Below are 23,974 nucleotides of genomic sequence, written 5' to 3' on the forward strand. Positions count from 1 at the left end.
AACCCGGGGCTGGGCTTCTATCGCACTTTTCTTCTCGCTCTCTGCAGTTTTCCCCTGCCTCTCCCCCCTCTCGCACACACGCACTCTCCCTGTCCTTCCTCCCCTCCCTCGCTCCCTCCCTCCCTCCTCCCTCGCTCCCTCCCTCCCTCCCTCTCTCTCGCACGCTCGCTCGCTCCTTCCTACACGCGTTGCTTCGCTCGGGGCAGGGGCTGCTGCGCGGCTCCCCCCGCGCGGCGCCGCGGCCGCCCCGCCGGCGCGCTGCGCATCCCCGCCGCTCCGCCGGCTGGGCCGCCTCGCCGCGCCCCGCCGCGCCCCGCCCGCCCCGCGCCCCGCCGCCGCTCCCCGTCGCCGCCGCCGCCGCCACCGCCGCTCCCCGCCGCCGCCGCCGCGCTGCAGGACTGGCTATGGCCACCACTACTTCCGGGTTCCGTCACTTCATTCTCCCGCCGATCAGCGCCGCAAAACTGAGCCTCTTCTATAAGGCAGCCAGCAGCCAACCTGCCAACACTTACTGACACTCACTCATCCCGGAGAGCGAGGGAGAGCGGGAGACAAAATACCTGCCGGGAGGAGGAGGAGGAGGGGAGGAAAAAAAAAAAAAAGGAAAGAAAAAAAAAAAAGAGAGAGCGGGGGAAGTCCGGGCTTTGCAAACTGTTCCATTTTTCTTCGCATCTTTCCCCACCCCCCTTCACAGTACTTCAAAAAAAAAAAAAACCAAAAAAAACAAACAACCCTATAGCGATCCTAAAAGGCAAAACCCGAGCGCGGAGTTACTGGAAGAAGAAACCGGGGTTAAAAAGATTCCTCCTCTCTTCTTCATCATCATCAACCATCATTCATTCACTACCTTGACATTCCCTGGCTTTGATTGACAGCTGGAGTGGCAAAAAGCCATGAGACACGACAGTTTGGTTACATGTGGGTTGCTGACGGGCCGATCGTAACCTTCAGTTTGGGGGCTTGACAATTTTTTTTTTTTTTTTTTTTTTTTTGGCGTAGAGAAAGAAAAAAGGAAAAAGACAGAGAGAAAAGGAAAGAGAGAAACAGAGAGAAAAAAAGAAGAAAACACAGAAACTCATCGTGGTTCTTGACTGTTTTTTATATATTATTGTTGTTATTGTTGTTGTTGTTATTATTATTTGCCCATATTGGAGGACAGGAGAAGTCTATAAGTGGGTTGCGGAAAAAAAAAAAAAAAAGAAAGGAATCTTCTTCACTCTAAATCACTTTCTTTGCTGGACTGGGATATTAAATATACGACACATCCAGGAGTTTATTGGAGCGCAGACTGATGGCGCAAAGGGTAGGTTTAAATCTCCAACACTTACCTATATATAAATCCTCTCTTAAGAGGGGCCTGTCCGATTTGCTCTCCTCTGTTGCTGCTGATGATGGCGGCCACTATTAAAAAATAGCAGCAAAAATTATTCACTAGCTTTTTGTGTGTGTGTGTGAGAGAGTGTCTCTGTATGTGTGTGTCTCTCTGCAATTGTTCCACGCTTTTTTTGCTCTCTAGCTTTCCCCCAGCAGCGCGATTTCCCTGCTCCCTGCCTGCTCAGTAGCACGGGTTTCACTGGGGAAACCTTGCTGCTGTTGCTGCTGCTGCTGCTGCCGTTGCTACCGCTGCCTAGGAAAGGCTAAGAAATACATATGTGTGTCTGTGTATATACGAACGTATATATATGTATACACATATAGCTGCCTTCTTTTTTCTTTCCTTTTTTTTTTTTTTTTTTTTTTTCTTGTCTCTGGCTTTGACAAGGACAAGGGGAATTGCTGCTAAATAATGTTTCTGGTAACTTTCAGATTATTTGCCCCTTTATCTCCCTCCCCCACCCCGATGCACCCTACCTTTCCTCTTTCTACCTTTCCTCTCTCCTTCCCACTGTTGATTTATTTGTATAATTGCTTTTGATTCTGCTTGTTTATCTTTTTTTTTTTTTTTTTTGTTCTTCCTTTCCAATGCAGAGTAACTCTAGTTTCTCTCCTCTATTTCCTTCCCTTTCATTCCCGTTTCCTTGTTAGGGTTTCTCCTGCCCGTGCTGAAGAGGACCATCTCCCCCCGCACACGCAGACAGGCACACACACTTACACACTTTCCCCCTTTACCTCTCCCCGCACCCCCACTCCTCCCTCAGCCTCTCCAGCCTCTGCTTCCGATCCCGGTCGATTTCATTTTGCACATTTCTCTCTCTGATGTGGCTGTTCTTGTTTTGGTTTGCCTTGTTTGTGTCTGTCCGGGTGCTTTACTCTCTTCTGACTTTTGTTGTTGTTTGTTTGGGGTTTTTTATTCCTCTCTCTCTTCCCCTCTTTCTCTTTATTTTTTCTCTTCCGGCCCGTTTTTTGACAGTACGATGAGCTGCCCCACTACGGCGGGATGGACGGAGTAGGGGTACCGGCGTCCATGTACGGAGACCCCCACGCCCCCCGGCCGATCCCCCCGGTGCACCACCTCAACCATGGGCCGCCGCTCCACGCCGGGCAGCACTACGGCGCCCACGCCCCGCACCCCAATGTCATGCCGGCCACCATGGGCTCCGCTGTCAACGACGCCCTGAAGCGGGACAAGGATGCGATATACGGGTAGGTGCCGCCGGGCCGCCCGGCGCCATGGCCCGACTCTGCAGCGCCGGTGCCCGCGGAGCGGCGAGGGCAGGAGTAGGGCGGGCGGCGGGGGCTCCCGCGGGGCCGCGGTGGCGGGTGGCGGCAGCAGCCAGCCGATCCTCGGATCGGTGCGGGGGGGGAGTCCCGGCGGGAGGGCGTCGGTCGGAGAACCCCTTGCCGCCCGCTCCGGAGGGACACCCTACCTACGGCGCTGCCACTGCTTGCAATTTCGGGGCGAGTGCGATCACATCCTGACTCCTAGCAGAGGTGCCAGGACTCCCGGGAAACCGGTCCTGGAAAACCAGAGCTCTCGGGGACAGAGACTGAGTTGTGAGGAAGATGCCTTGTCTTTCTTTTTTTCTTTTCATTTTCCTCATACCCCCAGACCCTCATCCCCCTCACCACCCCCCGCCCACCCACCCCCCCCCCTGTGGGTTTTTTTGTCTTTCTCGGAAAGGCCCCGGTTAGGAGTTCAGACAGGAGAGTCGGCGCTCATTGCTTTGGATTTTACTTGTAGAAGTGTTGTTGTGGTGTTCTCCTTCGTACCATAATAACACTCTGCCAGCACTGTAAATAAAGAGCTCTTCACAGCGCGGAAGGTAGCAAGAATTAAAGAGGTTAGCTTCTCGGAAGCAGCTCTTCCTTGAGACTGAAGAAATAAATACGTTAGGGGCACCGAACTGAGTTTTCTATGCAGAAGAGAAAGAACACGAGAAATAAGAAATCCATGCCCTGCAAAACTCAAGCCTGTGCCAAGGCATTGCTTGGGGGGAGTGACACCGATTCCCTTCAGTGTCTTTTAGGAAAAAAAACACTAAACGATCCTAAAAGGAAAGATAGTAACATCTATGACAGAGCGTGGGGCCTTGATCAAGCACGGAAGAGACAAATGCATGCGTACTACTTAGCACGCAGATAATTTTTTTTCCCTGACTACACCAACTATGGGAAAATATTTCGCGAAGTGCTCCCTCCCTCCGCCCCCTCCCCAGCTTACTTATCTGGACAGCTGGTATTTTACTTGGGTGTGCTTCCTAAGCCAGGAAACTTCACCAGATTTTTGTTAGCGGGCCCCTTGAAAAATAAAATTACGTATTGAGTAGTTTGCAGTTTGCCTCGCCGTGCTTCTCATTTTAGGTCATAGCTGGAGGGTACGGATGGGATCTTCCAGGTTTCGCGTTATTTTAAGATGTGGCGAAAAGTGTAAGATTCCCAGCTGAGCTGCTGCCTGTGTGAGCCTGTTTGGTGCCTTGTGCGTTTGGAGGAGAGGTCACTTTTGTCCTCATCTGGGAGGACTGCATGGGGGATGTTGTTTGGGCATGGCAATTTCGAAAGGGAAAAAAAAAAAGCCCTCTACAGCTAAATCCGGTATTTTAATTTCAAAACGTTGTTTTCCCTTGCTCTGCCCGAAGCAATACTGAGGCTGCCGCGCGTGGCTGTGTCCATGTGTCCCTGTCTGTATGTCCGTACACTTACCAAAAAAAAAACCCAACCCAACAAACTTGTTGATTAGAGCTCTTCTTTCCCCCTTTCCCCCACCCCCTCCCCTCTCTTTGTGTGCCACTGCCCGGTAGGCACCCGTTGTTCCCCCTCTTAGCTCTGGTCTTTGAGAAGTGCGAGCTGGCGACCTGCACGCCCCGGGAGCCCGGCGTGGCCGGCGGGGACGTCTGCTCCTCTGACTCCTTCAACGAGGACATCGCCGTCTTCGCCAAACAGGTCCGCCACCTCTCCCCCGCCCCCGGCCCTTCCCAGTACTCCCACCACCTCTTCAGGTTCTCGACCCACACGGTCAGGCGCTGGCAGGGGGCAACCCCTCCTCGCCTTCCCACCCCTCCCCCCACCCCCCCCGTGCCCCCTCTCCGGCCACCGCGGGGGTGGGAGGGAGGGAGCGGCGAGGGTGCGGGCCTAGCCGGCCCTGGCCCTCCTCTGCCGGGAGTTCCTCCGCGGGGCCGAGCTGAGACTCCTGGCCCTCGCTCTCCTGCATCAATGAAAGGGAAATGTAACTGTGGCCGAGTTTTAGAGGCAGAGGGAGCGGGAGAAAGGCAAGAGGTCAAAAAGAGAGAGCTCCGGTGGCAAGGGCGGCCGGCTCAGCCCAGGGATGGCAGGAGCGGGGCAGCTCCTCTCCATGGCAGGGGTGACTCCAGGGCGTCCAGGCGGATTTCGGTTTGACCTGTACCCTCCGGCTTAGTCACGGGGGGGGGGAGTTTTCCCCTTCCAGTGACTCGGTTATAGGGCTGGGGGGAGAGGCTGCGATTCACGGCGCTTTTCCTTCTTCTTGCAGGTCCGCGCTGAAAAACCACTTTTTTCTTCAAATCCAGAGCTGGACAATTTGGTAAGGCCTGCTCCTCCATGCTGCCCCGTGCCCCTCCAGCCCTTTGCACCCACAGCCTGCTGCCGCAAGCGCCCTCCGCTGTCCGGGGAGGCCGGGAATCGGCTGCCGGGGCAGGGACCCTGGCTGCGCGGACAGCGTCGGGGAAAGCCGGGGAAGGGGCATCAGAAAAGCCCCCGACAAGAGGCTTCAAAGAGCTGCGCTTTTAAAGTGCGACAGGGCAAACTTTCCAGCCTCAATGCATTGCAAAGCTGTGTTCGAAAGCTACGGGAGGCTAAAAGTGAAGGAAATAACTGCTTAAGAAGAGAGAGATGGAAATTTCTAACGCAATTCTTTTGCTAATGGCAACGATTTCAATATTCAAAGTGCCTAAATCCCCCTGTAAAGAAGATGCCAAACTATTCATCCTTTCTCCTGAGGGCAGTAGGGGGGTGGGAGTGTGTGTTTGACTTCCTTGCGGACCTTCAGCGATGAGGGCCGGGGTGTTGAGAGGGAGCGAGGAAAGGGGAAGAGGTATTCTCCAAGATTGCGGTACTAAAGCACTAATCACCGCTCCTGGAATAAATATGATAAAAATCAAGCGTTAAAGTTGATCAAAACTGCTCAAGCGTGACCAATGAGCTAAAATCCTGGATAATGACTGCGCGCCCTGACAGCCCCCTTCTCCTCGCCCACTCGGGCTCTGTACAGCCCCCCTGCTCTTGTCTCCCATGTAACTCCTCCCTCAAAACTTTCTTGCAGATGATCCAAGCAATACAAGTACTAAGGTTTCACCTTTTGGAATTAGAAAAGGTAAGCACCACGGAAGTGGGCGGGAGAGTAAGCCATTCCTTCCCTTCCCCGTCCCTGTCCTGCTCCCTCCACCCCCCCACCCGCGCTCCCCCTCTGACAGTTTGGGATGGCTTGTAACCAGGGCTAGATGAGACAGGGGAAACGCAGTGTGATACTGTAACCTGTGGCACCAAAGCATGTGACACCCGTCAGCTATGCCCAGCCCAGCCTGCTGGGCTTTTTTTTTTTTTTTTTTTTTTTGAGTAGTTTCAACCAAGTAAAGTAGTTTCAACCAATTTATATATTATTAATCTTTTCCCATCATTCCTACCCCTTCCCTCGGTAGAAGCTCTTTTCCTGGCTCGGAAATAACACGTTTAACAAAAAGAGAAATGAGAACACTCCTGCCTTTCTCCAGCTCTGGCAGGCACATTAACCCCAAGCAAACACTAAATGTTTGGAAGAGGCAGGGGGCCCTGCGCGGCGTGGGGAGGGGGCTGTGCTCGAAGACGAGAACGGCTCTTCACATAGCCTCTGTGAGTAGCTTCGGTTTGCTGCTCCCGGCCACTTAGAGCTTTTTTTTTTTTTCTTTTTTTTTTTTTTTTTTTTTAGCGCCAGTTCAAACCGATCCTGTCCCTAGTGACTGGTTGTACCTGTCTGGGCTGTGTATGCTCCAGAGATACTGCCTGGGTCCAGCTCCCAGTCCTCTGATGTTATCACCAAATCGGATTTTCCTCTGCACACCAGACAGCCCACTATCTCTCTTTAACTTGTTGCTGCTGCTAGTCTCTAGAGAATAATATGTGCTGCAACAATTTCTCTATTGTTTCCTTGACTTCAACTATTGTGCCCCCTAATTAGAATTACTTGTGGAGTAGATCAGAGACTTGCTCTTGCTACCAAAAACAGGGGGGAGGGAAGTTTTTTTAGAAGTTTAAAAGTTTCTATCTGATATTTTGTCATTATCGATACTATTATTCTTGTTATTGTTTTCAGGTTCATGAGTTGTGTGATAATTTCTGCCATCGGTACATTAGTTGTTTGAAAGGAAAAATGCCAATAGACCTCGTTATTGATGAAAGGGATGGCAGCTCCAAATCAGACCACGAAGAACTCTCAGGATCTTCCACAAATCTAGCCGATCATGTAAGTCCTGGTTTCTTTTTGGCACTTTTAAAGACTTTAACCTGCTTAGAGGACTTGTCCCCGATGTTATTGTCCTACTGCAGTTGTATTATCATTGTTGCTACTTTAAGCTCTTGCAAGCTTGGATCCCACCTTTACACTTTCTTCCCTCTCGCTTTGTGAAGGTGTAGAAATGCAAAAGGTTTCTTCTATTTCCATCCGTAAAGTAGAGAGTTTGCAATGGATTGTAAGTTTCACTGTTCTGGGCGTCTTGGAGAGGTAGTAAACTGTTGGTTTCATGTGGGGATCGCTGCTTTCTCTTCCTTTTTGCCAGCTGTCTAATCGATGCAGCAATGTAAGGAAACAGACAAGAAAGTTAGGGAGAAAGTTTGCTGATTTGTTCCCCCCCCCCCCCGCCTCGTGGGCATGACAAGTGATGAGAGTTATTGGCAATACTACACTGCATTAAAAAAAAGAAAAGAAAAGGAAAGGAAAAAAAAGGTTAGCACATTAGAGTTTCCAATGCTTGTGCTTTATAGCAACTTATTGTCAGAATATGGACTTATTGCCAAATGCCTGAAGCATCTTCATAATAAAAGACAGTAACCTTGATGAAGCAATTATTAACAATGTATTACAGAAAGCTGGAGAGAATGATGATTAAGTAACCGTAGGTTAGCAGTTGATTTTAACACTTTAGGAGTTGGTGAATTAGTGTCATGTGTGTAGGACTGAACGTTGGTGTGTGTAGTAAGGAGAGCGCCTTTGTTTTTCCGGGTTTTGGAGCTGCTCTTGTGATCCTTCAAAAGATGCAGAGGCAGAGAGACTTCGGGATGTGAAGGGAAAGATTGCAGCTGGTACCGCAGAAGAGGAAAGGAATAGCTCTGGTTAAAAAGAGTGGGTGTGAACTCTATTTATTTATAGGAACGCATCCCTGGGGGGAAAAGGGGTTTACACAGTTTTAAATTCAATTGAACTCATAATCTAAATGATACAGTCTAATATTTTAGCGGTTGAAATATTAATTTAACACCCGGTGTGAAGTTAACCATGCTTGCTGCACAGGCGCCTGCCTTTATTTCCCAGTGTGTTAAGAGGAGTAGCTGTAAGCCCAGGGAGAATGAGCTTTCTAGGAGCTTTTGTTTCCTTTGAAAACATGTTGTTTGTGTGTGTATTTGATAATTACATCAGACCTGGACTGACGCTGAATTGGGAGATAAAATAATCATAAATTCTTCTAAATGCCCCCCTTCTGGCACTGCTTAGCTACAGAGCCCGGGAAATATTTTTGGACCCAAGCCTTAGCTTTCATTTTCTCATTTGTATTCGGTAAACATTGCAGGACAAGTGTTGATTTTTTTTTTTTGGTGATGTTTTACATTTTAAATGTATTATTCGGAGAGGGGAAAAAAAAAAATGTATGCAGATGCTCCCAAAAGTTTCTCTGCTTATCAGCTATCTCACACATAGATAATAAACTCTAAGAGGCATGACATTATTTGGAAATTATTTATTTTATGACATTACACAACCCTGAATTTGTGTGTATAAGTATTCTGGGAGAGTGCTGGAGGAGAAATTAGAGTGAGTGGTAACCTGAAAGATAGGAGGTCATTGTGGAAAATTCAGAACAGAGGAAAAAAAATAAAAGGGGAAGGGGGGGCGAATAAAAAGAAAGGGTGGGAAAAAAGTAAAAGTACATGTTTCGCCAGTGCAGTTTCTTTACAAGAGTGTGTTTCAAGTGGAAGTGTAGAAACGGAGCATGCTTGTGTTTATATTGAAGAGATTAGATAAACTAGCCTGTTTAGGGTTCTGGCAGATGGCGAATGCTCAAGCCAATTTGCAGTGCTCCATTATAATATTTAAATTCACACACAATGATAGGACGAGGGTGGAGGGGGTTAGCATTTTCATAATTTGATAACTGTTATCTTCCCTAAGAAGAATTTCCTCTGCTTTTGTACCTCCCCCCCCAAAAACAAAACAAAACAAACCCACAACAAAACAACAAACAAACAAACCAAAACCCAAACACAAACCAACCCAACCCCCCCCAAAAACAAACAACAAACCCAACCCAAACTCAAATAAATATGACAACTCATTTATCTTGCACCCGTTAGGGTTTACCACTTCATTGGGTATTATAATTTAAAGTCTTTTATTTCCTGGAGATTTGAGCTATAACATTTTTACTTTAGCCCCCTGCTATTTGTTTTGAAAGGAAGCAATAATTTGTGCAACCAGAACACCAACTGGGAAATGAAGAGTTGTATCACATAGTTACATTTTATTCATGCGTTTTGGGAAATGTGTCTCCTTATTGGATTTTTTTTTTAATATTAGCCTGTTTTCTCAACAAAACTTCAACACATTTCTACAGCTTAGCCAAACTACTGTGTGTGTACACATTTATTTTTGCGCTGTACAAAGTTCCAGCAGCAAGAAGTCCAAATCTATTCATAAGGAAGGAAAAGCTTTAAAAGAAATAGCTAATATAAACATGCAAGAGTGTAAAAACAACAACAACCCAGAGCTCTCATTTGTGAGCATCTACCTGCAAATGGAGTAGTTCAAGTATGCAAATTCGTCCAATTTGACTCTCCAGGTTTATTTTTTTTCATTTGCTTTGATATGCATATTTAATACCTAGCCTCGGGCTAGATCTCATTTGGTGAAAGTTGGTGCAGGGGTGATGATGAGCCACTTCAGAAGGACAGAGACAGCATGTTGTTTCCTCTGTTTTATGTACTGGCCCGCTATTCTGATCCCTGGGTTTTCCCCCTCATGGTTTTATTTGCACATGAAATACTAGGAGCGTTTCAACTGATTGGCTATGAATAATGATAGCCAAAAAGAAGTGTAGGTTAATTTGTTGTTTGCCAGGGTTTCTCTTGTGGAGGTGGCAGTTTGTGACAGCTGTTTGACACCCCCAAAAAAAATCTGTACACCTCTAGTCTTATCAAGCGGTATTAATCTAGGCTTTGTGTGTTTAATGTGAATGTGAGGGGTGGTAGAGGTGACAGTGGCAGTGCTGAACTAGGAACTAAGGCAGTTCTCACTTCTCACCTTTTGCTAGAGCTGGAAACAGGAATAAGGGAAAGTAACAGAAAGAACTGTAGGATTAGCCAATATTTGCCATAATGCTTTAAATGGGGTACTCAAATAGTACACGCTTCTGTTTTCAAATTCTACTGCTCTACTATTTATATAACTTAATTGGAAACCAAAAGCAAAATCAACAAAGGAATGAACTCTTCTGAGATATACCTGTGCTGGAGAAAGGAGACAGCTGTAAGCAGTTGTGCTCTATGTGTTTGGTAATAAATGTGTTTATCGAATCTTATTTTAGTGCTCTATTAACTGTTATGTAATATAGTAAGTGTAAAGGGTCCAGGGACTTGGGAGATCAAATAGTGCAGAGCTGGCCACAAGAAGCTGAAACTTTTGTTATTACTCTGCTGTGTTTAGTAAATATAACAGTCCATAATTAGTGTTTGAATTTTTAACACACTCATATTTTTTTATTGCTCTGAGGTATTAGCTGTAGATGGGAAGAAGGTAATTACAGCTATGCCCTGGCTGAACCAGATCAGTTAAGAAGAAAAAAAAGGAAAGAAACCTTTCCAGCTGCAGTTCAAGCTGAGTTTCCCAGCACAGACAATTTATAATTGTTCAGTATAAACATTTTGGGCCCTATCCTCCATTCTGTGTTCTGCTGAGATTGGCAAAGAATCTTGTTTGGTTGGGTTTTGTTTTGGTTTGGTTTTTTTTTTCCTTTCAAGCTATTCAAATCTGGAAAAGGTAATGCTGCAAAATGTGGAGATTCAAAACTTTTTAGAGCATTTATACTTTAATTACATTTTTAAAGTACCTGGCTTCACCTGATACTGCACAGTTCTTCCTTTAGCACAAAACCTGCTTTGAAGCCTAGCAATTCTTCCAGTGAAATTTATGGCTCTCCTTCTGCTGGTTTTCATGGGAGTGGGATCAGGGCCTCACTCTTCTTGAGGTTCGTTTGTGTGTTGCAGTCAATTTGCTGCTGAGAGGTAACAATATACAGATCATCATTTATAAAATGTAATTAAAAATAGATAGAAATATACATAGGTCTCTGTATTTTTTTTTTGGTAGAAGGACTGTTGACAGATTAGAAATCTGACACCCTAGCTGTAGAAGAGAAATATTAATCTGAATATGAAACCTTTCAGCTCTCAGATGGGGAGAGAACTTTTATTTTGTACTTTTGGCCATGCAGACATTTTACATTTCTTTAATATTTCCACTTGGAGACCAGTCTGGGCAGATTTCTGACATCTTGTAGATGCAGAAAGAAAGTAAAAATAGGGTAATAGATACCTGCTCCAGTTACAGAATTAAAACTTCAGGTGAGATTTCACTGACTAATGAGGAAGTAATTAGCAGCCTGATGCTGCAGTCTCCAGGTGCACCATGCTCTGATGGACTTCAGTGGCAATTTTGAGTATGCCAGGATCAGACCCCAGAGGTGCCCTTTCTGATTGTAGCATGGCAGAAGGGAAACTAAATAGCAAACTGCAACTATAAGCAAAGCCAACTTTTTTTTTTTTTTTTTTTGTTAATAACCACATTTCTTACTGTGTGACTTTAGATGTAGGACACTATGGTCAGCTCTGTGCTTTCTAAAGGCCAAGGAGCATTCTAAGATGGTAGAGAATGTTGTGTGTTTCCTTTTTTTGATGAGCCAAAGCACTCTGCAGTCAAAGGTTATCTACAGCTCAGATCTGAGTGTTTTAATTTTAAGCTAGGTTCTCTTAACCTGAGCTGATAATGTATTCCACTGCCTATTTGGCGGTGGTGTTCCCTCTTTGGTTTGAATTGTCTATCAGTCTAGGTGAAGCGTAGCCACACTGAATGACGTAGAAGGACAATTAAAAACCCAGCAAAACTGGGATTTTGCAAGTCTCAGTTCCTTGCTGACAGGTAGATTGCACGACTGATTTCAATCTTAATTGGGAAGTACAAAGCATGCAGCTTTTCAGAATGTTGCCGCGTTCTAGAAGTGTCAGAAATCCCTCCTGACGCTCTCCTCAAATGCAAAAAAAAAAATCAAGAAGACAGGGATTAAAACTTGTACATATATATGCATACAGACACAAATATCTGCTAGAACACAATGCCTTGTGTTTTGGTTGAGTTGTGTCATTGGGACACAAGTGATCGTATTAAACAAGCATCTGTAAGAAAACAAACATTAGTCATAGCAGGAGTAGTCTCTCTTTATTATTATTTTTTCCAAACATACATACGATGGCAAATGAGAGTTTTTCATGGCTCATTTACTTATTGAAACTTTCTTTACATAGTAGGTTTGTTATTACTGGACTCCACAGCAATCTTTAAGATACCATCCTGAACTTCACACATAGAAAACATGGACAAGCGCAGATGCACACATAAACACACTTGCACATGTGTGTGTATAGGTTTCTATATTCACCACATCTTTTGATGTCCAGTGGTGCTTAGGTGCAGGTTTTTGTGGCATCACTCATGTCAGTCAGTTCTCTGTGTTTATAGGTGTTCGTTGTAAGAATAAAGTGAACAAGATTTGGCTTGTATTAGGGAGAGAAAAACATCCATATCAGTAGTCTGGTTCAGTTTTGTGTTTGCAAAATCAGTCTACTAGAGCAACCTCCAGACCTTTGGAATCCAACCATCTCCATGAAGAATGAGCTCTAGAGCTGCTCTAGTTTTTTTTTAGTTGTTCCTGCCAAATCAGTGTGTTTTGTCCATCTCACCTGACAAAATGTAAGGGCCTGATCCTGTCGTGGCTCTATACTTAAAACTTTAGTTAACATCTATGAGACAAATCCTGCCCAACTTAACTCACATGGGTATTGTCAGCTGGCCTTATTGATTTTACTTCCCTGTTATAAATAAGAAGCAAATTCCTTATGGTTAATTGAGTCTTTAATATCACCATAAAAAAGCAGTGTGGGATCAGAATCAGCCCTAGTGGGACTGTATACACTGACACACACACACAAAAAAACCAAACAACCCAACCCATCAGCCAGGATTTGCCTAGTGCAAATTCTGGGCATCAAAAGTAAGAACTGCAATTTAACAGAAGGTTATCCTTTATCAGGTTCCTGTTACAACATCTCTCTTCAGGAAATTCTGTGGCAGTTAAAAACTCTTCCAGTTTCTACCAGTTTTGCAGCATCGACAAAACAGTAGCATGTCAGATCTGCTTTGTATACCAGGAGACTCCTGTCCTTTCTGTTGGTCTTTTCTAGATTTAGTAAAAATCCAGCAGTGGTGCTAAATCAATTTTTTGTTAACTTTCAAGGGAAAAACACTGGCAAAATTGTGTTTTCTAGGGAAGGCTGCGTGTGTAAATGAGAAACAGTGGATAGCAGCGGAGTGATCTCCTGTGGCCCTGCTAGTACAAGCTTTCCCCATATTGTCTCCTGCTTTTATATTAATTACAACTTGCATTATCAGCGGTGAGTCTGTAGCCCAGCAAATAGAAAATACTGCCCCTGGAGACCTAGCTTCTTGTATCTATTTTCCATCTCCCTCTATTGTGCTCTGCTCAGTATTCACCGCTTTTCTCCTGGTAACACTGCTCTTTAACACAATTAAGGAAGAGCAAGAGGAGCACCATATTTGACTCCCAATTATTAAAAGTCCTGGGAATAGATACACGTGTGCTGTTTACCTTCTGTGGTATTCTGACATCAGTTTAGGTCCTATGTGTGTGAAAATTTGAGAGCATACATGCATACACGAAACACAGTTGCATTTTGGCAGGACTCATCCACGCTCCTCAATGTATTTCTGGGAAGTAGAGCAGTAAAGTTGTGAGAAGATATGAGAAACAATGCTAACAATTTGTGTAATTTACCTAAAGCTCTCTGGTTATTTGGGGTTTTGTGTTGATTGCAGGGTTTTTCTTGTTGTTTTCATTTGGTATTTTGTTTGATTATTTTGTTTGTTGGTTTTGTTTGGTATTTTGTTGGGTTTTTTGTTTGGTTGGTTAGTTTATTTTCTGTTTGACAGCTTAACAAAACTTTCATTGAAATTAACAGGAAAATCACAATGTACGTTAGTGAGCTTTAGGTCAGAATGTGTTTTGGAACCTAAACTATACTGATAAGATGTTTCCAGTGAAGGACATATTAGATGATCCCATTTTTTGGGTGAAGACATAAAAGAAATAACTACTTACATTTAGGCATTAGGCCAGGAAGTTTTTCTGGAGAGATGCAAAGTTGGAAACAATCTAGGGGAGAAAAAGTTCACTGACACATACAGTGGTCTTAGCCCAAAGCAAAAGAATGTTGCCTTTTTATGAGGCTGTAAACTGCACCTCTAGATTTATTTGTCATTTTTTATGTTATTAAAGCCTAGCTATTTCCTTTTCTTTCAAATTTCCCCAACCTTCAACTGTCTCATCTTGGAAATATCTCCTCTTATTATTTTGTTTTTTTTTTTTTTTTTCAACAAAACTCTGCTAAATTACTTCCTTGAGAAAACTATTGCCACAAGAAATTCCCTATCAATATAAAATCATAGAATGCAGAATATGGTTTGCCTTTCTAAAATGGGATCATATAAACTGAGGTCAAGAACAACTCAGAGTGGGAAGAGACAGAAAATGTTCTCAGCTGTGGAAATTCTTCTTCAGTGATCCTTCCAAATCCTGGTGGTTTTGAAACAAAAAGGGCCGATCTAGCTTTTGAAATGCTGTATGATAGGTTCTGGGTGACATTTGCCTTAAAACATAGCCGAGGTGTTAGCAGCTAATTATTGTCATTTTCCTATGTGTGATAAGGAGCTCCAACAGCAGCCAGCTTAAGAGAGCCTGCAGTGCATAAAATTAACATAACTCACTGTGTTCCCTGAAAAGTTGAGCCTAGGTGAACATGCTGCAATTATTACATTTTCTAAAAGGAGATTGCAGCCCAATGTTGTTGGAGGGCTAAACTCATGCTAGGCCATTGTTTCTTTCATTTTTCATGTGTTTCTCCTAGCTCTTTATCTGATTACCATCCGGCAAACAGCTGACGCTAAGAGGCTGCAGAGGGCTGAAGAGCTCCTGTCTGCTGTTTGCCTTCAGCTTGAAGCTATTTGAGTGGCTTCCTAACTCAGAGATAAAAAGAGAAGCTCATAGGCACAACTGCGTTTTAATCCAGGCTGTAAAGAAACTTGCTCCGTTTTTGCATTTTATTTCCATCTGATTTTTTTTTGCTAACCTTATTTTTAACTTTTATTTTTTATTCGATTTTTTTTTTTTTAAATAACATCTGGGCTACTTCATCTTTCAAGACTTCTCCTCTTCCTGTTTGTGTTTCACTCCACCTGACTCTATAAAATGATGGTAAAGTTTATTATTGTCGTGGGTTTTTTAATGTGAAATGGTGAGGGGGTTGCAGGATGCATAGTGAATTCTGAGACCTAATTAACACAATTATCTTAATTAATATAAAGTACTTTTTTTTTGGTAGGTTGGTTTGTTGTCCATGTTGTGATTCTGTGTGAGTGAAGTAGATCAGTCTTGCAGCTTTTGGAGGGGGGGTGTGTGTGTGTGGTTTTTTAGTGCTGTCTGCTGTGCTGACAGGTTAGGCAAATTTCAGATCCCGACCTGTCTTCTTATTTTATTCATCTCTTCCTGCCATGCAGCAGTGTACATGGGTGCATGTGTGTGTCTAAGGTGAAGGGGATTTGGTCCTTCTTACCCTTTGGTCACCTAGGGCTTTACTGGGAAGCATTTGAAGTCCCATGCTCTTCCCTTTGTCTCTCCATGATGTTTGTCAGGCCAGTTAGATTTACGTTCCTGGCTATTGCAGCAAACCATTATTTGGCAGCTCTATTTTGCCTTGCTCTAGAGCATGTGGTACTAATCAGTGCTAGGGGATTACTTTGAGATGTTTCAATATATATTTTGGGGGACCTGAGTCCAATCACGCTAACACTGAATTTTACAAGGGGTAAATCAGCTGATTTTGTTGAACTTACTCCTACTAGGGGTCAGGGTAGATGAGGTCAGGATCAGGCCTGCTCGAGGACTTTATCCAAACTTGTTGCTTGCTGCTTTCAGGATCTCCTCATGCTCTAACAGCCTGGTGCTAGTGCATAGTTCAGCTTTAAATTGCAATCAAATCTAAGAAGCAGTATTTTTTTATTTATTTTTGAGGGGGGGATTTGTTCTTTGTCTTGTTGATGAATTATTGTACTGCCCTTGATTTAAGTTTTTGCACACAGGTGACAAGTAATGCAGGTCCAGCCCCTAGCCTGGTCTGTTTCATGTGTTCTTGCTCTCCTTTTCTGCCAGAGGAAATTCCATCTCTTGCCTGCCTTCATGTGGTGCTGATAAAGCTCTTCCTGTACAGTAGAATTCCTGTTTTCCTTTAAGCAACAGCAGGGTATTGGGAATGATCAGGAAAGGGGAGGAGGACAGGAGGAGAATGCACTCACCAAAGTAGCACTAAACTGTAACATGAAGTTTTCCTCACTTACTCTTTATAAGATCAGCTCCCTGCTCTGGGAAAACCAATACTCAATCCATTGGAAAGCTCTCGGGAGTTAGGTGACTAAAGCACAGCAGCTGAGGTCTTACTTATCCAAGTTTTGCAAACTTTGTCTGTCTGTCTCCAGTGTTCCCTTTTGTCATGTTTTGTGCATGGTAATGTAGAAAGCATTACATAAACCCCACTATAGATGTTATTTTATATAATCACCTGGTGGTTATTCTTGACGTTACTTGTAAGCAAACTGTTAGTGTGATACCTCTAGAAAGGCTTTTGAAATGTGTCATGTCAGGGTGGTAGCAGGGGGTGAGGAATCATCTTTCCTGGCATGGAACATCTTTCAGAGAAAACTTACTTTCCCCTCACAACTTTTCATGTGCTTGAAGTTTTTTCAGCATGCAGGTGAGAGAGAGAGAGGTTAAGGTGTGAGGACCTGCTCCTCTCCCATGAATGTGCTCCTCTACTTCTGGAAACAGTTTTCTTCTTCTTCCTCTCACATCCCATCTTTAGTCAGTCTGGAGAAACAAAGCATGAGGAGACAGTTTGCACCCCAACTATCCTGATTCCAGTGTGAGCACCTAGTGTCAAACTGTGCAAGTTGCTGCTTTCCCCCCCTGCCTCCCTGTAAACCTCATTAAGAACCTTAACTTTTCCTTTTCTTTTTATTCTCCCCCCCCCCCGAAATGTACTTCTGCAGTACTATTCAAACAATTCAATCCAGACAACTCTTTGAAAACCTAAAAAAAAAGATAAAAATCTGCCCTCTATTTTACCAAGTAAAATCTGCCCTTTATTTTACCAAGCAAATCTGTGTACTTCCTCTGCTTGCCTTTGCTGAAGAATTATGACCCTGTGCAAACAGCATCAGTGTGTGGCACATTTCACAAATACTAATGTGTATACTTCCTCCTCCCTCCCCTCCCCTCTTCTCCCGGTTTTTCTTTCTGTTCTTCATTTGCAATTGGAATGGGAACTGTGGAAAAATTTCCTTGGCACTCTGACACCAGAATCCTTCGTCTTGGAGAGACCACGATGATGCAACCTCAACGCACTCGGCAGGCACACCGGGGCCCTCCAGTGGGGGCCACGCTTCCCAGAGCGGAGACAACAGCAGCGAGCAAGGTAAAAGGTCAAACTTTTTTTCCCCTCCGCAAAGTAGGCATGACTAAAATAACTCCAGCTTTTTTTTTTTTTTTTCGTTCTTATATCAGTACATCTGCCTTAGAGTAAACATGGAGTGGCAGACTTGGAGTATAATCAGCTGTAACTTCGGGAGACAGTATTTCCTTTTCCTAACCCACTTAGCTGCATTTTTATTATGATTTCAAAGTGAAATATCTAATCTTCAAACAAGCTTTGTAATAACAATTGATTAGTTCTGCCAATTCCTTTACAAATTTGGTTATCTACAGTTTATTTTCGTGTGGTGTAAGTAAATATAACGACAGACATACTCTCCAGCTGTGATGCGGTTGTTTGAGTTGGGTTATAGACCAAAAATTTAACCTGGCGTTCTGGCTGGGGAAGAGACTCTTATATGAAGTTGCAAAGCTGATAAATTACATAAAGCAGAAGCAAACCCCAGATTGGATGGAAGAATGTTTTTTGCAATGTTTGCTTAGGCAAACTTGGTTTAGCTTCTGAACATCTGTATTCAGACAGTGAATAGAGATGTACCTGACCTGCACAATTTCTGCTGGATCTATACAGTGAAATTTTCTCAAGGGTTGAGGAGGTTTGATTTCTATTTCAGGCGTTCTTGTTTTGTTTCCTACTGCATTGCACCTCGTGTGTGGTCATCTCCGCCCATGCCGAGTGAGTGCCAAAGGCTGTCATTCTGATATGATAGTGTTTTACACTTGTTCGTTAGACACTTAAGTGACTCCAGAAGGCATTGAGTCAAGCCTTCAGTGCTAAAAGTTGGGTGAAGATTGCACTGTCACCCCTCTACGCTGACGCTGAATTGCTTTTTGTTTTTCAAGACCAGAGTTTAAGGTGGGCTCTGTCTTATTTTGCTTTCTAAACATGGTAAACCTCAGCTTAGTGAGAAAGATGTTGCCTTTATAAGGTCTTAAGATATGTTCCATCCATCTCATGCATCTGCAGCATTTTGCCACTGCACTTTCCTGACCCAAGGGTTACACATACCTGACAGAGCCAGCCAACAGCTCTGCCATCCAGCTAACCATGTGGGATCCCCAAACTTGAGAGACGAGCAGCCTTTGGGGCTGAGCTGCTGTGGCTATCCTTGCACCGTGGGCTGCTTGTCACGGTGCTATTTGCCACACTCAGGCATTGGAGCAGCTCTGTGATTTCACGTCTCTCACGTGGCCCACTGCTTGGCACACAGCTCGTTTCCCTCATCTGTCTCACGATCTGGTGTCAGACCCGTTGCGATTCTATGATCTCACAAAGTTTTGCTTCTTGTAGAGCAGTTTGGGTTTGTCTCCTGTTTGTCTGAATTGTTTATACATTTGTAATCTTACTGCTGGTAGAAAGCATCCCTGGTGCAGGGTGTGATCCAGATCTGACAGGAGTTGCGTGGGATCTCTCTTATTTTATATCTGTGTGGCTGGATTGGAGCTCTGCGAGGTCTAGTGGCAACTATTACAGCTTCAGCAGCTAATGAAAGGGAGGGTTTGGCTGCTAAGTAGCAAATCAGTGCTGTGTCTATTAGCTGCCCATAGACTTTACTATAGCTCAAAAGTTTGTATGGTGGCTAAGATGCTTTGCATACCACATGATCATTTGCATACTTAAAAACAATCCCTCTGAGTCATCTGCTACAGCATGTTCATTCTGGCCCTAACTAAGGAGTTTGCTTACACTTGTATCTCCACTCTGCCCCAGAAAACTCCTAGAAATTAGGAGTGTTTCTTCATCAGGCCATGCTGAATGTAAAGAAATCCCTTGTACTTCACTGGTATCCTACCCCTTGGTATGTAGCTTGGTTTGCTGGAGAAATACAGCTAAGCGTAAGAGAAAGTGGCTGATGTAAAGTACACCAACTTTCCACTGGAGACTGCGTTTTCTGGTCATGTATATGATTTAAGCAAACATGTTAGGCTTGTTTCTGCGGGAGGGGAGCAACTGCTGAAGGACCAAATCAGTCTCTAGTGCTGCCTAGTCTAGCAGGGTGAAACATTGCTAGTATGCTTCCCTATGTGCTCAACTGGGCTTTTTAAAGGAAAGCGGTTGTCCAGTGGCAAATCAGCATTCCACTCAGCTGCTGGCAGCTGAAAGATGTATGATACTACAGCACCAGCAAAATTCCCATTGGAGATGGCTTTGGATTGCTCTCCTCTTATCCTGGAAAAGACTAAAGAGAGGGAGGCCTGTATTGAATTTTCTTTATGCTTCCTTGACTGGGGGCAAAGTCATAAAAGTAAACTTGTGAACTGGCAGTGAGCTGGTCCCAAGCAATGCCAAGATATGTAGATGCCCTCTTGGACTATTTCTATGCAGTTATTTGGATCAACTTGGCTACCACGCAGTTTTGTCAAGACCTTTCACAGATGCTGCTTAAAGTATTCCACGTGCCCCAAAGGATTCCTTGGGAATGGGAGCTCATTAGAGAGTCTTGAGTTACATTAGCAGCTTATGGTCTTCTCCACTGAGGCCTGGTGGTAGCAGAGATTGATTCAAACTGGAGTCTGTCTCTTCTGTCCCTTGGGAATGTTCCTTCCAGGGGACTCTGGTTTTTTTTTGCCTGGTCTGTGACTTGTAGCATGTGATTATTATTTTGTTATTATTGTGATGTTTGGCTGTTTTGGTTTTGTTGGAATTTTTTGAGGGGGGTGTATGGAAAGGATTTGGATAAGTGATTACATTGTTTTTGCAGACTTCCCCTGCATGATGTAGATCTATTTATTACACACAGGAATCCATTTGTAATTGTTAGTTAAAACCAAACAAAACCAGTGTAGGTATTTTGTCTATTTATGAAGGACAGTCTCTTTATGGTAGTGGATGACTGCCATTTGGCATCAAAAGGGTTAACCTAGTCAGTGTTTGGCATTATTAGAAGCATGCTGGCATTGCTAGAGTTAAGGAAAGGGCCTTCAGGCAGTAAATGTTGAAAGATTATCCTAATTTTATTAGCGGTGAGTGTCTATGTTGTTCTTAACATGTCACCTTGCTTGTTCGACAGAAAACTAAGCTACACAACATATTGATCTTCTAGCAAACCCCAAGTACTAGTGACCTGTAATCTACCAAGCATTTATTGACTTTATCCCAGTTCAGATCCAGAAATGCAGATCAATGCCATCTAATATTATTTCAGAGATTACTAATTATGTAGTTGGTTTGGTTAACGTTCCCCCTCCCCCCCAACTTCCCTGCAGAGAGTTAAATCTATATGATAATAAAAATAAGGCATTCTAAACATCTTACAAAGGAGGAAAAAGAAGAAGCTGATTTAATGGTCTAATGAGGCCATCTTCCAGAGACTTGTTTTGTGTAGGGCTTGCTTTGACCTTTCACTTTGCTCAGGAGCCCAACGCTTCATTTTTCACATTCTTGCAATTACGTTAACGCTTCAAGCATTTCTGACTCCAAGTCAGCTAGGAACACCAGGCATAACTCAACACTGTGAGTTTTTCTCCTCTCTGTAGATTCATTAACAGGTCACCGGGGTCCCAACTGAAATTTAAAACTGACTGGTTCTGTTGGGTTAGCTGAGTTATAGCAAGGGAGATGGCAGGAAAGGGGCTGAAAGAAGGGGAGGGCGGAGAAAAGACCCTGTTGGTTTGTTTTATTTTTTTTTTCCCAGGGACTATATGTGTAAAAAACCCTAAGTGGAAGATGAAAAGGTGTGTGTAGCTTGATCAGCCACCCTTTGCTTTGGAAGAGGAAAAAAACACACCTGAAACTCTTCTTGGGTACTGTGTTTTCCTCATTCTTTGTGAAACAAAGTGGAAATAGCCACTGCCTTTACATACAAGGCTAAATGACTTCTAGAATTCAGCACCAATGTGTACCACAGTGATGGATATGACACTCACAGACTTTAATTCTTATTTAATCTCTTTATGGGATGTTTCAAATAATGAATATGGCAGATTATGCATGAAAAGTGGGAAATAAATCATTTTAAGGTTTAAAAACGTGATCTATAGGAAAGCACCAGGGAATACTTTCGGTTTCATATTTTATGACACCAAGATTGGGTGACTGAACTAAGAATATGACAAATCAGGTATACAGAGGGCCTGATTCGGTCAAGTCAAACAGAGGCTACATATTTCCAGTACCTTTCAGGAAGCGCAGCATCTTTTTAGGATCAAGCCTGGGGTGATAAACTTGACCATAAATGAGAAGAACCAGAGACAAGAATCTTCTTTGAGGTGATACTGTAGTTAAGATAAAAATGGGCACCACATCCACTTTTGTTATTACCCAAGTAGCTCATTCGCATGTAGATTGTTTGGTTTGGTGGTTGGTAGGTTTGGTTGTTGGTTATGGAACTATGTGTACTGAGTGAAGACCTGCTCTTTAATACCCAAGGATACTCTCTAGGGCAAGATCTTAAAGTAGTTTTGATCTGCTTTTGTGATAGCCTGTTGTTTGCCCCATAAATTTGCCCACAGTAACTTTCTGTGGCGAAGACTGATCATCAGATTCAGGGCAAAGTTGATGAAATTATTAGCTGAAATTACATCTTCATCACAGGTTAAGGCTCTGGGTTGATACGTGTTGGGAAAATTAGGTAGTATATTTGTTATATAGCATCTTGTTACAATGTTGATATGCAAATTAAGTTTGTTTACAGAACCACCTGATAGTGCTTGAAGTCTTGTCCTGGTATTGAAACTCTACTGTAGCTACATAAAAGCTTTGAAAGGCAAGGAAAAGGTGAGGGATATGCTGTTAATTAAAATAGAACACAGTCATGTAAAGTTTTTGGAAGTTCAGCATCCAGAAGTTAATGTTACAACTTCTTTTTCCTAGTTCTTTGTATGTATACAATGCTGCCGAGGCTGATGCCTATGTTTAACACGAGGATTCGGAACAGGCTAGTATCTCTGCTTAACATAAGGATTCAGAATGTGTTTTTACTCCTCAGTGTTTTTACCCCTAAAGTTCTAGGGATGGCTTTACTGGGAGAGAGCTGTCCTTTGTAAGAGAGGAAATCTCTAATAGAAAGGCTCAAATAGCCAGACTGTGGCAAATCAAACTTGCTGATAAATAGTGCTTCACTGGAGATGCATTATTTCACGAGGCAGAGCTCTCAGAAAGGTGAACTGTACCAAGTATGAAAAAAAGCCTCTTAAAGAACAATGACTTTTTTTTTTCAGCCGAGGAAGGTACAGGAAGAGAGTAGCCCTTATTAATTCATCTTTTCCTTTCAAGTTTGAGCGGCCTGTCCTGGTGTTGATATGTGTGAGTAATTCCTATTAATGGTGATGGGAGTTACGCATGTGCACTGACAGCAGAATAGACCCCTTAGCGTTCAAAGCCCATGAAATTTACATTTTTTCCCATTGCTGTAATTGAGATGTTGACAAATTGGAGAATATTGATGAGCCTTTGTTTTAAGCGTTTCTTGCCAAGTTTGCTTTATTTTTTCATGCTATGAACAATGGTGTGGGCTCGATGGCAATGAATAATAAGGGTAGAGTAAAGATAACTTTGTATTTCAATATTTTGATGTGCCAATATGAAATAAATTGTCTTAGGCAAATGGAATATGCTGTTTTAATCATTAGCTATGCATGAAAGAAAAATTGATGTTGACATCTTTGCTGTAAAATCGTTGTAATGGGGCCTTCCTTACAATTCATTTTTGTAAAATTCATTTTGTACATTTTGCAGCAATTGAACAATCCCTGCACTGTGAATAGGCAGAATTCCCAGAAATACTGAGACAGTTGGCCCAGTAACTGCTGAGCTCACACTGCACACCACATGCACATTAACCATAATGATGCCAGAACCAGCTTAGCTAAATATAGTCACAATTTAGTATCCTCCCATCCTTTTCTTTCTGTCTGTTGAGTGAACAAAACCATCTTTTGCAGTTTGGGTTTGATTGCTGGAGTCAGTCAACATTTATGTCCTTACCCACTATTCAATAAGTAGCATTAAAATTTCATAGTGGATCTTTGCTTCATTCCACAGTGTTCTAATAATCAGCCTGGTGTCAACTGCACATTTTATTATCTTTTGAGCTTAGAACAGGGGGGGGAATATAAAATATTAGACTTATATTTAAGAGTCTCAGCTGGCTCTTAGCTTTTAATCCACATAGGGTTTTTTCTTTAGATATAGACAAAAAAAATCTATACATGCATCAGGAAAGCTTTACCTCCATATTTGAAGTATGTTGTGCTGAGGTTTCAAATGCAGCCTAGGAAAACTCTGTCAATGGAATGTTTTCATAGTGGCAGTAATCTCTTTAAAATAACCCTAAATACAATATGACAGATGCCATCTGGAATAATCTTTTGCTAGTTGCTTTCAACTTTTTTCCTACAGCTAAGTTCATCTAAAACTGGTCACTTACTGTTATGGTAAACATAGTGAACTCTTTCCTCTCTTCTGTATGTGAGCGTTCACAGAAAATAAGTACACCATTTCGCCTGAGAGATTGTTCTTGTTGAGAGGTTTGCCTCTAAATTCATGG

General features: G+C 43.3%; 1 protein-coding gene across 5 annotated transcripts in view; it reads left to right on the forward strand.

Annotated features, from left to right (window-relative positions):
• The first annotated feature begins 333 nt into the window (after positions 1-333).
• The window catches only part of MEIS2 (Meis homeobox 2), a 209,450-nt gene continuing 185,809 nt past the window's right edge, over positions 334-23,974 (forward strand). For 4 of the 5 annotated variants that reach the window (XM_064147950.1, XM_064147913.1, XM_064147939.1 and 1 more), the window contains exons 1-7: positions 334-1,303; positions 2,351-2,583; positions 4,179-4,320; positions 4,886-4,936; positions 5,675-5,725; positions 6,701-6,850; positions 17,355-17,469. In XM_064147950.1, the coding sequence (XP_064004020.1) occupies positions 1,292-1,303; positions 2,351-2,583; positions 4,179-4,320; positions 4,886-4,936; positions 5,675-5,725; positions 6,701-6,850; positions 17,355-17,469 (754 nt within the window). In that variant the 5' untranslated portion in view covers positions 334-1,291. Of the gene's footprint in view, positions 1,304-1,630; positions 1,796-2,350; positions 2,584-4,178; positions 4,321-4,885; positions 4,937-5,674; positions 5,726-6,700; positions 6,851-17,354; positions 17,470-23,974 lie in introns of those variants that run through there. The other variant, XM_064147922.1, reaches the window with a different exon arrangement.

This window comes from Pogoniulus pusillus, chromosome 1, assembly GCF_015220805.1.
Source record: "Pogoniulus pusillus isolate bPogPus1 chromosome 1, bPogPus1.pri, whole genome shotgun sequence".
Classification (NCBI taxonomy): Eukaryota; Metazoa; Chordata; class Aves; order Piciformes; family Lybiidae; genus Pogoniulus; species Pogoniulus pusillus.